We start from the raw sequence: 15,770 nt of genomic DNA on the forward strand, positions 1-15,770 counted from the left end.
CCCACACAAAACAAATATATAATCAGCATTTATTAAGCCACTACACCAACACCTCTCATAGTTGGAGTGGGGGAACGGATTCCGACAGCTGTACTTTGCTGTCGGATTCTGTTCCCCCTGTATTTCAAACACAATGAGGTTCTAATATTTATTAAACTGTTGCTGATGTATTGACCCCTATAGCCTAGTTGTCAGTGCACTGGTGTTAAGAAATTTAGGGCTTTGGGTGACCCGAGTTCAAGTCCCAGTTTGTGATTTTTCTTGATCCTGTACTCTGCTATCATAATAAACAGCAAAAACTCCATAAAAATGATCCCTTAAACTGATGCACTTATTTAAAGAGCTTTCCTGTAGCTCAAACAGTAGAGCGCTGGTACTTGCAATGCCAAGGTCATAGGTTCGATTCCCAGGGAAAGCAGAAACTGATAAGAATACAAAATGTGTACAATGAAATTCAATCTACGTCACTCTCGAAAATGCCAAATGCTGAAAAGTAAACGATGACAGTTAACCTCAAACCAAAACCAAAAACAAAACACTATCAACCTTTATTCAAGCCACTACATCAACACCTCTAATAATGGGAACGGATTCCGACATATATTTTTTTGCCGTAGGATTCTTTTCCCCCTTATTTCTTACACAATGAGGATCTTCTAATATCTATCAAAGTGCTATTAAATTATAGGCCCCCACAGCCTAGTGGTCAGTGCACTGACTTCAAGAGTGGATGATTTTTAGGTGACACAAGTTCAAGTCCCGACTTGTGGACTTTTTTTGATCCCATATTTTCCTATTACAATAAAAGGCAAAAACTCTAAAATATATGTATTTTACACTGGTGCCAGATAAGCCTCATCCCCACACAAAATAAAATATGCATTTTTTTAGGCCACTACATCAACACCTCTCATAATGGGAGTGGGGGAACGGATTCCGACAGATGTTTTTTTTTACAGGGGAACAGAATCCGACGGCAAAAAAACTGCAGTCTAGATCCGTTCCCCCTGTATTTTTTACACAAGGAGGATCTTCTAATATCTATCAAAGTGATGATAATTGTTAGGCCCCCATAGCCTAGTGGTCAATTCACTGACATATAGAGTTGGTGATTTGTAGGTGACACAAGTTCAAGTCCTGGCTCGTGGACTTTTTTTAATCCCATATTTTCCTATCATAATAAAAGTAAAAAACTCCTAAATATATTTCTATAGACTAGTGCCAGGTAAGATCCATACCCACACAAAATAAAATATGTATTTTTAAACGCCACTACATCAAAACCTTTCATAATGGGAGTGGGGGAACGGATTCCGACAGATGTTTTTTTTTACAGGGGGAACAGAATCCGACGGCAAAAAAACTGCTGTCGAGATCCGTTCCCCCTGTATTTTTTACACAAGGAGGATCTACTAATATCTATCAAAGTGCTGCTAATTCTTAGGCCCCCATAGCCTAGTGGTCAATTCACTGTCATATAGAGCTGGTGATTTGTAGGTGACACAAGTTCAAGTCCTGGCTTGTGGACTTTTTTTAATCCCATATTTTCCCATCATAATAAAAGTAAAAAAAACTCCTAAATATATTTCTTTAGACTGGTCCCAGGTAAGCTCCATCCCCACACGAAATAAAATAAGCATTTTTTAGGCCACTACATCAACACCTCTCATAATGGGAGTGGGGGAACGGATTCCAACAGATATTTTTTTTACAGGGGGAACAGAATCCGACAGCAAAAAAACAGCCGTCGAGATCCGCTCCCCCTGTATTTTTTACACAAGGAGGTAGAGTTGGGGTACTCGAACTCGGACTCGGACTCGAGTCCGGTCTCGAGTCCAATTTTGAATGAACTCGGACTTGTCACGCACTCGGATGAATTTGTACTCGGACTTGACACGGACTCGAGACATTTTAGACTCGGAAAAATGTCCGAGTCCAGTCGAGTCCGGGCACTGGATGACACAATATTATTCAAAAACGAAACGAAACGACGTTGTTTCAGCGTTGAGCATATTGTAGCCAATCACAGTTAAGTGCATAAACACAGTGGCAAATCAGAGGCGTTTTAGAGTCAGCATGCGAAGAATTCGCTCAAAATGTATGTTCAGAATCAGCACGAGCTTTATCCTTTCGCAAATCCCCTCATAAAAGACAAAGTCTCTCTAGACGCAATATAAGATATTCACTGTGCAGTGTGGACAACTTCAGTCAGTGTTTATGACGAGAGTTTTAGGGAGAGTGCAGAACGCGGTAAGTGATGGCTTAAAGGGAGCGCTGTTGACAATCTAAATAGTTTTTTTTTTCACACTTCTAGAGGACCACTGGTTACGTTCACACTGTAAATTATAAAGAGTGATATCTGCATTTAAATGTGGGATTTAATCCACTTAATTTGTGTCGTTTGAGTCATGAAATTGCGATGATTTGACACATAGCAACATAAGAAACTTGATAACCATAGCAACATTTTGGCGTCTAATAATGTTGTAATTGTTTTTACATTTTCACTTTAGTCATAAGTTTACACCTTGCAGAATCTCCTAAATATTATTTGTATACTTTTTTTAATAAGACGGATCATACACACATTGTTTCTATTTAGTAGCCTACTGCCCTGAAAAATCTTTTTCACATAACAGATGTTTAATAGCCTAAATAAAATACAAACACAAAATAAAGACAGATTACATATTAATATTAATATTGTGTCATTACCTGAATGATCCACAACTTTTTTTTATGGTTGTTCATGAGGAAAAATCCTCCAGCTCCTTACATTCTTTGCTTTTCCAGCATCTTCTGCATATTTGACTCCTTACTAGCAGTGACTATGATTGTAAGATCCATATTTCCACACTGGTGACACTTAGGGACTCATACACAACTATTACAAACCCTGCAAACATTTAGTGATGCACAAGAAGGAAGCATCCATTAAGAGCCAATGGTTGTAAACTTTTGAACTGGATCATTGGTGTAAATTGTTCTTATTTGTTTAAAAATGCATTCATTAATTTAGTCCAACCCTTCAGAGGATAAATAAGATATTAGCATGTAAAACAAAATAAGAAAAATGTAAACATCATCTTGCTCAAAAGTCTTGCCCCTGACTCTTATCGTGTTGCATTATTAAGCATTACCTTGCAGATTCTAAAATATGTACAATAGGTAATGTACAATAAACAAACTTTTGCAACACATTGCAATCATTTTGTAAGGTTTAAAATATTAATTTAAGAGCTCAGTGTTGAGACCTTTCGCCGGAATTTGATTGACAGGTGATCTGACCAATTATAATGCAGATACACGCCATTTTTGTTCGACAGACAAACCAAACCAGTTAGTAGATTAAAGTCAGTGGACTTGAACTTGAAAAATGCTGTGTATTGATTTCTTTTTGCAGTTCTGATGTTCATTTATGTTTAGTTTGTGCTATAACTAGAAGAGATTATCAGTTCACGTGCTGCTTGAACTGAGGCCTACACATTAAAACACCACAAAACAGTATTTATTGTTTGATATTCATAAAATCATACAAAATTTGAAAGCTGAGACTTTATTTCATACCAAAAGTACCCTGCTCTGTCTTGTCTGTTGGCACATTTCTCCGACCGAGAACATGTGGAGTGAAAGAGGAATGGCTTGTCGGACGTAGCAACAGTAACCAAGAGGGGCGGATCTTTGTGAAAGGTCAATTTCAAATAATTTAAATCTTTGTGGACTCGGCCGGACTCGACTCGGACTCGGATGTTAAGGACTCGGACTCAAGTCCGACTCGGCCCTTTTTGGACTCGGACTTGGACTTGTACTCGGTTGTTAAGGACTTGGACTCGACTCGGACTCGACAAAGGTGGACTCGGACCCAACACTACAAGGAGGATATTCTAATATCTATCAAAGTGCTGATAATTCTTAGGCCCACATAGCCTAGTGGTCAATTCACTGACATATAGAGCTGGTGATTTGTAGGTGACACAAGTTCAAGTCCTGGCTCGTGGACTTTTTTTAATACCATATTTTCCTATCATAATAAAAGTAAAAAACTCCTAAATATATTTCTATAGACTGGTGCCAGGTAAGCTCCATACCCACACAAAATAAAATAAGCCTTTTTAAGCCACTACATTAACACCTCTCATATTGGGAGTGGGGGAACGGATTCCGACAGATGTTTTTTTTTACAGGGGGAACAGAATCCGACGGCAAAAAAACTGCCGTCGAGATCCGTTCCCCCTGTATTTTTTACACAAGGAGGATCTTCTAAAATCTATCAAAGTGCTGCAAATTATTAGGCTCCACAGCCTAGTGGTCAATTCACTGACAAATAGAGCTGGTGATTATTAGGTGACACAAGTTCAAGTCCCGGCTCTTGGACTTTTTTTAATCCCATATTTTCCTATCATAATAAAAGTAAAAAACTCCTAAATATATTTCTAATTATATTAAACTGCTGCTTATATATTGACCCCTATAGCCTAGTGGTCAGTGCTCAGGTGTTAAGGACACTAAGCCTTTGGGTGACACGAGTTCAAATCCCAGTTTGAGATTTTTCTTGATCCTGTACTCTGCTATCATAATAAACAGCAAAAACTCCATAAAATTATTCCTTAAACTGATGCAATAATTTAAATAGCTTTCCTGTATCTCAAACAGTAGAGCATTTGGTGCTTGCAATGCCAAGGTCATAGGTTCGATTCCCAGGAAAAGCGAAATCTGACAAGAATACAAAATGTGTACCATGAAATTCAATCTACATCGCGCTGGATCAAAAATCTGCCAAATGCTTAAATGTAAACAATGACAGTTAACCTCTATCCACACACAATCAGCCTTTTTTTATACATCGACACCTCTCATAATGGGAGTGGGGGAACGGATTCCGACATCTGTTTTTTTGCCGTCGGATTCTTTTCCCCCTGTATTTCTTACACAAGAGGATTTTCTAATATCTATCAAAGTGCTGCTAATTCTTACGCCCCCGTAGCCTAGTGGTCAGTGCATTAACTTCTAGAGTGGATGATATTAGGTGACTAAAGTTCAAGTCCAGGCTCGTGGACTTTTTTTAATCCCATATTTTCCTATCAAAATAAAAATCAAAAACTCCAAAATCATATTTCTTTAAACTGGTGCCAGGTAAGCTCCATCCCCACACAAAATAAAATATGCACTTTTTAAGCCACTACACCAACACCTCTCATAATGGGAGTGGGGGAACGGATTCTAACAGCTGTTTTTTTGCCATTGGATTCTGTTCACCCTGTTTTTCTTACACAATGAGGTTCTAATATTTATAAAACTGGTGTGCATTTTTTGACCCTCATAGTCTACTGGTCAGTGCACTGGTGTTAAACACTGTAGGGCTTTGGGTGACCCGGGTTCAAGTCCCAGTTATTTTTCTTGATCCTGAACTCTGCTATCATAATAAACGGCAAAAACTCAATTAAATTATTCTTTAAACAGATGCACTTGATTAATGAGCTTGCCTGTAGCTCAAACAGTAGAGCATTTGCGGTTGTAATGCTAAGGTCATGGGTTCGCTTCCCAGGGAAAGCAAAAATTGATCAAAATGTGTACCACAAAATGCATTGTATGACTCCCTGGATAAAAAAAAATCTGTCAAATTTTTAAATGTAACCGATTACAGTTAAACTCCATCCAAATATACTCAGCCTTTTTTTAAGCCACTACATCAACACCTCTCATAATGGGAGTGGGGGAACGGATTCCAGACTTTTTTGGATCCCATATATTCCTATTACAATAAAAGGCAAAAACTCAAAAATATATTTCTTTAAACTGGTGCCAGGTAAGCTCCCCACACAAAAAAATAAGCATTTTTTAAGCCACTACATCAACACCTCTCATAATGGGAGTGGGGGAACGGATTACGACAGCTGTTTTTTTTTACAGGGGGAACAGAATCCGACGGCAAAAAAACAGCCGTCAAGATCCGTTCCCCCTGTATTTTTTACACAAGGAGGATCTTCTAATATCTATCAAAGTGCTACTGGTTAGGCCCCCACAGCCTAGTGGTCAGTGCACTGACATTAAGATCTGATGATTTTTATGTGACACAAGTTCAAGTCCCGGCTCGCAGACTTTTTTTGATCCCATATTTTCCTATTACAATTAAAGGCAAAAACTCAAAAATATATTTCTTTGAACTGGTGCTAGGTAAGCTCCATCCCCACACAAAATAAAATATGCATTTTTTAAAGGGGGGGTAAAATACTTAGTTTCAGTCAATCTCATGTTAATCTTGAGTACCTATAGAGTAATAGTGCGTCCTTCATATCTCCAAAAAGTATTTAGTTTCATCATATTCATAAAATAAAAATACAGCTTTCCGATTCTATCCGGAAAAAGCCGAGGACCTTGATTCTGGGCGTGGGCGGAGCTATAGAGTCAAGCGGGGATTTCCAGCACAAGAAATAAATCTGATACCGTTGTACTTACATGAATGGGATGTTTTATCACTGGGACCGCGCCAGGTTTTGACCAGGTTTACGACCTGGGCCTTGTTAATAAAACATTCGTCACTGAAATGACCAGAACACAAAACCGCACTTGCCACACTCCTTTGCTGTCCCGGAAATACAAACTGCATCCACTGTTCCAGTAACACTGCGTTCTTTGGGAAGCTGAACAAGGTAAACTTCCCTCCCTCACATCCCAAAACACACTTTTTTGGAGACATTCTTGACATCAACCATTCCTATTTAGCGCTGCTGATGATGATTTCCGCAGCGCGTCGATGAGCGCGGTCTTTCTCTCCTCTGGTCGACGTGTGCGTGAACGCGCTTTTCCGAGAGCAATGCTCATATAAGGAGTTCCACTCTGGTCTACGTCATTAGATCTACGATAGAAAAAAACCAGCCGAAACGTGTTGCAACCCGGAAGTATGATTTTCAGCACAGAAATTCTCTGTTATTCGTTAAAAATAACTTTTCAAACTTTGGCCATTATTAGCATGATAATCCATCTCTTTAACACTGTAAACAACTCTGAATACATGAAACACCATTGTACCCCCCCTTTAAGCCTCTACATCAACACCTCTCATAATGGGAGTGGGGGAACGGATTCCGCCAGCAGTTTTTTTTACAGGGGGAACAGAATCCGACGGCAAAAAACAGCCGTCGGAATCCGTTCCCCCTGTATTTTTTACACAAGGAGGATCTTCTAATATCTATCAAATTGCTGTTAAATATCAGGCCCCCACAGCTTAGTGGTCAGTGCACTGACAATAAGAGCCTAGGATTTTTGGGTGACACAAGTTCAAGTCCCAGCTCGTGGACTTTTTTTGATTCCATATTTTCCTATCAAAATAAAAATCAAAAACTCCAAAATCATATTTATTTAAACTGGTGCCAGGTAAGCTCCATCCACATAGAATGAGCATTTTTAAGCAACTACATCAACACGTCTCATAATGGGAGTTAGCAATTCCTGTGACAAGTCGTTGTCATGGTAACCAATGCACTTCAGAGTTTCAGTGAGTGAAACACAGTTTTGATCACCAGGTAGTTATGCTTTTTAGATGCACAGATAATGTTTAGATGAATGACATCAATCTAACTATAATTTGTAAGGCCTTTACACTGTAAAAAGGGGAGCATCGCACAAATCTACATTTATATAACACTGTACTGAGATTTCTCCATCAGAAACATGTCAAGCAGTACTGCAATTGTAATTTCTTTAACCAAAGCAGAATAATCAATTCTGGTACAGTTTACATGGCGCTTCGTCAAAACAGACTTATGCTTTAATACAGAAATTAGGGTTTCTTCGTTAAAATCATATTAACCGAACACTGATACCATTTGAAAATATGCTTAAATGTGTTAAGACTCTTTCAATTACAGTAGAGATGTCATTTCAAGCGATCACTTTATCTCCATCCAAACATGCCAGCAACTAACTAAAGGCCGTTTCGCATGTCCTATTCTGACGGGAAATGATCAAATACACACTTTTAGGTTGACAGTGGTTTAAACTCATAACCTTAGTTGAATCATGCCCTATGCATTTTCCACCAAATATGTAGCAAATTAGCTATATGAAATATGAATAGTCAATCATAATTTGTTATAATTGATTATGAATATTTGGATCAGTTAATCGGATTAACTTGATGTAGCTACATTAACATTACAACCAAATACTCAGTTCTACCAGAAAGACTCGGGAGAATTAATACTGTGACAATGAATATTTATTTAAGAGCTCAGCAAACAATCAAGTTCTTTGGCGTAGGCCCCGTCCGTAGCTCGCATTCCGAGGGTACAGAATCTGCATATCCTGCCTGAAGACGAAGGCAGGGGCGCAGCCGATCCCCTGCGGAGTAAGGAAGGGGCCATCTGTGTGGGGGTGGAAGGAGGAAGAGGACATCCTGGCGTCTTCAGGATGGGCGTTGGGGGGGTGGAGTAAGGTCCCGACTTAGTGGTGGTTAGGGAGGATGGAGGTGGTTGAAGCGACAGCATCTGCGAACTCAGACAAGTGTAAGTACCACCCTTTTATGCTGGCTAGTGTCAACTAGTATCTCCCTTTGTAGGATCCCTTTACCACTCTACAGATAAAGCATTGTTGAAAATTCTACCCCGTAGTGATAAAATAAAATTCTGTATCAAATTTATAGGCAGGACAAGTAGTTTGTATAGGTTTGGTTTGTAGAGAATCACAAACATGCGCACATATATTCAAACACACATAACTATAGAATTAATTCTTGATGCGCACGTGAGCGCCATCAGTGTTTATCACAGGTTCACGTTTAAAGTCTGTGTAGAGAGAACGGTGTCGTCTTAGCGGCCCCTAATTTAATAACAAATTATCCTTTCGACGGAAGTGAATCAATCAAAACTAACTTTAGCTGGAAAGTAACATTATTCAAGAACCGCTATAAAGCCAAAACAATCTGTTACCTTAAATTATATGTTTATCTCTGTAAAGCAGCTTTGAAACAATCTACATTGTTAAAAGCGCTATATAAATGAAGATGACTTGACTTGACTTGACTGGCTATTAGGATATGATTGGATAGATGAGAAGGTAATAAGTGAATTGAACGATTGAGTCTTCCTGGCAGAACTAGCGCTAGGCTTCATTTTATCCAGTGAACCCTCAATATTGGTTATTACCTTTAAGAAATGTACATTTCCGGGGCATGGGAAATGTCTTTCTTACGTAGTACTACTAAGAGCAAGTAGTCAAAATCGATATGATTAGTGACTCCAGATATGAGCTTGAGATATGGACAACTTTACGTGTGATATGAACAAGACTTTATTAACTAGACTAAACATTTAAACTACTCTAACATACACATACATACATGCATACAGTTTACCAAAAACGCGGTCTCTGTAGACACTCCAGGCTCCACAAACAGCAACAAAAACAAACTGAGCTCGGCCGCACCACGTAACATAACAAACAGTGTTCCAGCCAATTACCGACAAGAATGATTTGGGGAGGAGGGAGGGTCTAGCTAGCCTCAGTTTTGTTTGACAATACTTCGAAAGTCAACAAGAAGTGATGTCACCTAGCATCGCTTAGAGCACCTTTAATGTATTAAATAATGAGACTAAGTAAGCATGTCTCGCCCATTTGAATTAAACTGTCCTGATGCAATTTGTTGAGGCTCCAGTTGATCTTCGCTGATGTTGTCTTGATGAGAGAGAACCAGTGAGAGTCAGAGGATCAAGCCTGGCACAAGCCTTGGGGGACTTCTAGTTCATCATCATCTTCACATTGGGGCTTCTCAGGAAGGACCAAAAGAGTAAGAGAGCCAAGAGGCTAAGAGAGAGCTGATCTTGTGATCTGTGATTTTTAAAGCGTGAATATGTCACACTCTCTGGAGGTGTGTGAGCCAATACGAAGTGTTTCCTTTGGAGGAAAATTTTTACGACCCATTGTGTCCTAGCAGGGCATTTGAATATGTAATTTCATTGGGTGTTTAAGAAAAGAATCGTAAAGATTCTGATATTATACTAATGCGTCACAAAGTTAGCAAAATGTAATGTAAATTAACAAATGGGGGACGAAGATTGGGATTTGTAGAGACCAAACATGCTACACATATGATTTTGGTTATGCAAAGTCTGAAACATTAACCCATTAGAGTTTACAAGAAAACATAGGCCAAACCTCATTAAAGGAAAATCATGAGATGGGAAAATTAAATACACGTTTATACATTTCTCAAGTGGTTATATATATAAAATATATAGGTCATACAGGGTCTTATTGGTCCAGACGCCACAAGCCACTACATCAACATCTCTCACATATGGGTGGGGGAACGGATTCCGACAGCTGGATTATTTGTCGTCAGATTATGTTCCCCCCCATGATTCTGACACAATAAGGTTCTAATATGTACACACCTGAAAACAGCTACATGGCCCCCTATGGCCCCGTGGGCAGCCTGCTGACTTAAAGTACAGGGCTGCTTTGGGTGACCAGAGTTCGAATCCCAATTTGTGTAGCTTTTGCTAATCCCGTCCTCCTCTTTCTCTCCCATTTTGCTTCTTATTTACGTACTGTCTAATTATGATAAAAGGCAAAAAAATTGCTATAGAAATAAATTTGAATTGAATTAAACAATACATGATATTCAAAGTGTGGTTAAATTATTGAAAAGGTAGGTCATAATTAAAAAAACTTACTACATGTGATTATGAATTATTATTTTTTTGCAACTTAACAAACATTTCCTGTAAACTTTTATCTGTACTATTTTTATACTCAACAAGTAATACAGTTAATATGAGTAATACTCAACTCAAATACAGTTCATTGTATTGTACATTTAATCATAACAGGTCAACAGATTCAACAAAAATAAATGGCTGAAATTGTACTTATATATTTAACCAATTAAATTGTTTTATTTGGAAATTGCTCACATTTGCGCTAGGTAAAGGTTGTGTTTGGAGATTCTGCCCTTACAGCACCCGTTAGCAGAAACAAACTAGATGTTTCAGTTCATACCTCACATTTTCTTTGGTTTGAAGAAAATTCAAAAAGTTTTCATTTAAAATAATTACATAGCACCATCCTAAAATAATTTTGCCATTCTCATATTTGAAATACATGGTGAAACTTTAAAAAAAAAAACATACTAAAATGTATTTAAAAAAAAATGTATTTCATACTAAATATAGTACAAACCATTAACATATTTACTGACATTCGCTTGAGACTTACTGATAAAAATATTATAATTAAACTTGATTTAATTCTCTATTGCACAATGCAAATTTCTTAATATTAAGCCTAAAATGTGTTTTAATATCACTATTAGTAAAGATAGTATGATCACTGTATAATATCTTTAGTATTTAATGCAAGATATTTAAAGTGTACCTAAAGTATACATGCAATAGTTCCACTTTAGCACAATCAAATATACTTAAGTATATCTTTAGTTGGACCACTATTTCTTGATATCTAAAGTGCATTAAGTACAAAATTAGTTGTTCCAATTTAGCACATTTTAAGTATACCAATTTAGTATACTAACAGTACAGTACAATGTATTTATAGTATACTTAGCATAAAATAAATGTTTTTCAAATACATTTTAGTATATTTGTTGTTTCACTTAGCAACCATGACTGAGCATAATTAATGATTTATTTAATGACATTTAGACATAATTTAAAGCTTCTTTTACGAACCTCTTTGAGTTTTAAGCCATAGATTAAAGGATTGAATAGAGGTGGCACAATAACCACCAGTAAGGCAAAAACAACAATTATGTTCTCTGGGGTATTGCTTGAGCCATATCTGCTACACATTGAATCAAAAAACACAGTAAAACTACAATTTATCAGTGAAAATATATGTGGAAAACATGTCTGCCAAAACTTTCTTCTGTTTTCTAATGATGCTTTACATGCTACTATAAGTTTAATATAAGACACAATAATTAAAGTAGTAAGACAAATATAAAATAATAAAACAACCAATGCCATGATGTTATTAATAACCACTGATTCACATGAGAGCTTTACCATTGACCAGCTGTCACAGTATAATTTGTCAATATGATATTTACACACTGCCAACCTGTTTAACAACATAACTCCAATGAACATAGAAATAAATGGTACAATCCAACAGATTAGGAGCAACATGCCACATGTATTTCTGTTCATCTTTGAGTGATAGTCTAAAGGTCGGCATATGGCCACATGTCTGTCATATGCCATCACTGTTAATGTAGTACATTCACACATAGCTGAACTGTAGATCACAAAAGCTTGGAGTCTGCACATAAAAGAAGGAATCTCATATGAATCCAGTATTAAATCATGCAGGAATTTAGGATAAAATCCTGTTGCTCCATATAAATAATTTACACATAGATTGCACAGAAAAATATACATTGGTTCATGAAGGGCTCTCTCCAAAATAATAACCACACTGAGCCAAATGTTCACAAACAGTATCAAAGCATAGAGAACCAAAAAACATGTGAAATATACATGCCTATATGATTTGGAGCCTTTAGGTTCCATCAGAGTGTAAACTGTGACATAAGTTTTGTTGTCCATTTATAATCCGAAAATGTGTCCCTATACAAAAATCATGATGATTTGATTTGACCACAAGTAATTGATCAACAATGACAGCAATGTTCTAGCTTGAAAATATGACACCAAAAAAGGCATGCATTCTCTTTGAACACAATTAGTCCTCCTAACACCAATCAATTGCTCATTGCTGTTGAGTTGTTACCTTGCATGTTGAGAATCATGAAATGGAGGTGTTAAGGATCACTGATGTGCCTATAAATAAGTTTTGTGCTTCGGAGAAAAGCTCTGACGCTCAAGGAAATAAACCCCATGGGTTTAATAAACTTTGACAGTCGTTGTGCTCTGTGCTTTTAATAAAATATTCTTTCAATAAAAATATATTAGTGGAGCGGCTAAGTGCTTATGTTTGGCAGAATCGTTCAGTGTATGATACAAGCGTGAAAATTGGCATGAGCAGTCTCCATGGGTCACTTGACAAGAAAATTGTCCGAGCCACTTGAAATTTCAAGATGGCGGCCATTTTTCAAGATGGCCGACACCTTAGTGGAGCAATTAGGCTTAAAGGAGAACTCTGGGCAATTTTTAAATTAATCTTGATCGTTATACCTTTGTGAGTACTGTCTATAGAAATAAAAAAACTAACCTGTCATGGCTCGAAGGAAAAGTCAAGGATTCAATAGCAAGTGAATACTGGTGTTTAATAACACAAGGAGTAGAAGTAGAGCAGATACAGAAGTCAGGCAGGCAGCAGTTTTCAGGCTCGGCAATGCAGGACCCCGTGGGCAGACAGCGCAAGGGAAACCCCAGACGATCCTCAGAACAGGCAGATAATCTCGGAACAGGCAGACGAATCTAGAACAGGCAGACGAACCTCCGAATCAGGAAACTGGAGCGAGGGAGAGAAGACAGTGAGCCGGGCGCGAGAACCTCCACAACCATCTGACAAAGACAGGACGAGGTGACAAACAATATATAGAACATCTCTCATTCAAAACAGCTGACGCTGATCAGCTCATTAGTGGAGAACAGCGAGCCGCTGATGAGCCGCGCCCACTATTCCCACACACACACACACACACATAGCGAGGGCGAGTCAATGAATCCATGCCTGGCGTTCCCAGACACCCTTACCTGTCGATTGTAATCATCGATAAGGGAGTGGTCCAGGATGTCCCTAGCAGGAACCCAACTTCTCTCCTCCGGACCGTAACCTTCCCAGTCCACCAAGTACTGGAAACCGCGTCCCCTCCGTCTTGAGTCCAGTATACGATGAACCGAATAAGTAGGCTCCCCATCTACGAGTCGCGGTGGGGGGGGAACCGGGGCAGGCGGATTAATGTAAGAACGAAAAACGGGCTTTATTTTAGACACATGAAAGACGGGATGAATTCTCCTGTACACTGGAGGAAGGTTGAGGCGGACTGCCACCGGACTAATGATCTTGGTGACAGTAAACGGGCCAATGAATTTGGGAGCAAGTTTATTGGAAACGGAGCGGAGAGGAATGTTCCTGGTTGAAAGCCACACCTTTTGACCAACGACGTATACGGGAGGCTTAGACCGGTGGCGATCGGCTTTAGCCTTGGTGTGCGCCCCCACCTGGAGTAGAGTCTCACGGGCTCTAGTCCACGTGCGGTGACACCTCTGGACAAAGGCGTGAGCGGAGGGGACCGCAACTTCGGATTCCAGACTGGGAAAAATTGGTGGCTAGTAACCTACACTACATTCAAACGGAGATAGGCCCGTGGACGACACTGGCAACGTATTGTGTGCGTTCTCCACCATTGAAAGTTGCTGACTCCAAGAGGAAGGATTCTTGGAGACCAAACATCGTAACACCCTCTCCAAATCTTGGTTGGCTCTCTCGGTTTGACCATTGCTCTGGGGGTGAAACCCTGAGGACAGACTGACAGTCGCTCCCATTAACTTACAAAACTCTCGCCAAAATTTGGACACAAACTGGGGTCCTCTGTCAGAAACCACGTCTATCGGGAGGCCATGTAAGCGAAAGACGTGATCAACAACGGTCAACGCTGTCTCCTTGGCTGAGGGTAATTTGGGCAAGGGAATAAAATGAGCCGCCTTCGAGAACCGGTCCACCACAGTCAAAACGACCGTATTGCCCTGAGAGGGCGGGAGGGCGGTGATAAAATCTAGCGCTATGTGGGACCAGGGTCTCGAAGGGACATGCAGCGGTTAAAGTAACCCATCTGGGGGTCGATTGGAAGTCTTACCAGTGGCACAAACCGAGCAAGCCAAAACAAAACTGTGAATGTCACGAGCCATCAGTGGCCACCAGAACCGTTGCTTGACTAAAAAACTAGTGCGAATAACTCCTGGATGGCAAGCTACGTTGGAACAATGACCCCACTGAATAACGTCGGACCGTAATCCCTCCGGCACAAACAAATGATTCGGTGGGCAACCGGGCGGAGGCGTTACCCCTTCTAAGGCCGATTTGACCTTCGACTCGACCTCCCATGTGAGTGTGGAGACAAATAGGGTCTCGGGTAAAATGCACTCGGGAGTAGACGGGCGATCGGAATGGTCAAAAATCCGTGATAAAGAGTCGGGTTTGATGTTTTTGGAACCCGGGCGGTACGAGAGAGAAAAATCAAAACGTCCGAAAAAAAGTGCCCACCGAGCCTGCCTGGAGTTCAATCTTTTGGCGGTTCTGATATATTCCAGGTTCTTGTGATCGGTCCAGACGATAAAAGGTACCCCTGACCCTTCTAACCAATGACGCCATTCTTCCAACGCTAACTTAACTGCCAACAACTCCCTGTTACCAATCTCGTAGTTACGTTCGGCAGGCGATAAACGACGGGACAAAAACGCGCATGGATGCATCTTGTCGTCTGTTGGAGAACGCTGGGATAGCACTGCTCCTACCCCCACCTCTGACGCATCGACCTCCACCACGAACTGACGTGATGGATCAGGGGCTATAAGGATGGGAGCTGAAACGAAGCAGCCTTTCAGTTTGACAAACACAGCCTCGGCTGTGTCTGACCACCTGAACGTCGTTCTGGGGGAGGTCAAGGCAGTCAGAGGTGCGGCTAGTTGGCTGAAGTTGCGAATAAAACGCCGGTAGAAATTGGCAAACCCCAGAAACCTCTGTAGGGCCTTACGGGAATCTGGGCTTGGCCACTCCACCACAGCCTTAACCTTCTCAGGATCCATTCGTACTCCCTCAGACGAAATTATGTACCCTAAGAAAGG

General features: G+C 39.8%; 1 protein-coding gene across 1 annotated transcript; it reads right to left on the minus strand.

Annotated features, from left to right (window-relative positions):
- Positions 1 to 11,642: 11,642 nt before the first annotated feature.
- LOC306984654 (olfactory receptor 2A12-like) lies at positions 11,643 to 12,566 on the minus strand (the record flags this gene model as incomplete). The annotated part of the gene is made up of 1 exon (XM_079586156.1): positions 11,643 to 12,566. The coding sequence occupies one exon, from the start codon at positions 12,564 to 12,566 to the stop codon at positions 11,643 to 11,645; it is 924 nt and encodes a 307-aa protein (XP_079442282.1).
- Positions 12,567 to 15,770: the final 3,204 nt, after the last annotated feature.

The sequence above is a fragment of the Phoxinus phoxinus genome, assembly GCF_949152265.1.
Source record: "Phoxinus phoxinus genome assembly, chromosome: 17".
NCBI lineage: Eukaryota > Metazoa > Chordata > Actinopteri > Cypriniformes > Leuciscidae > Phoxinus > Phoxinus phoxinus.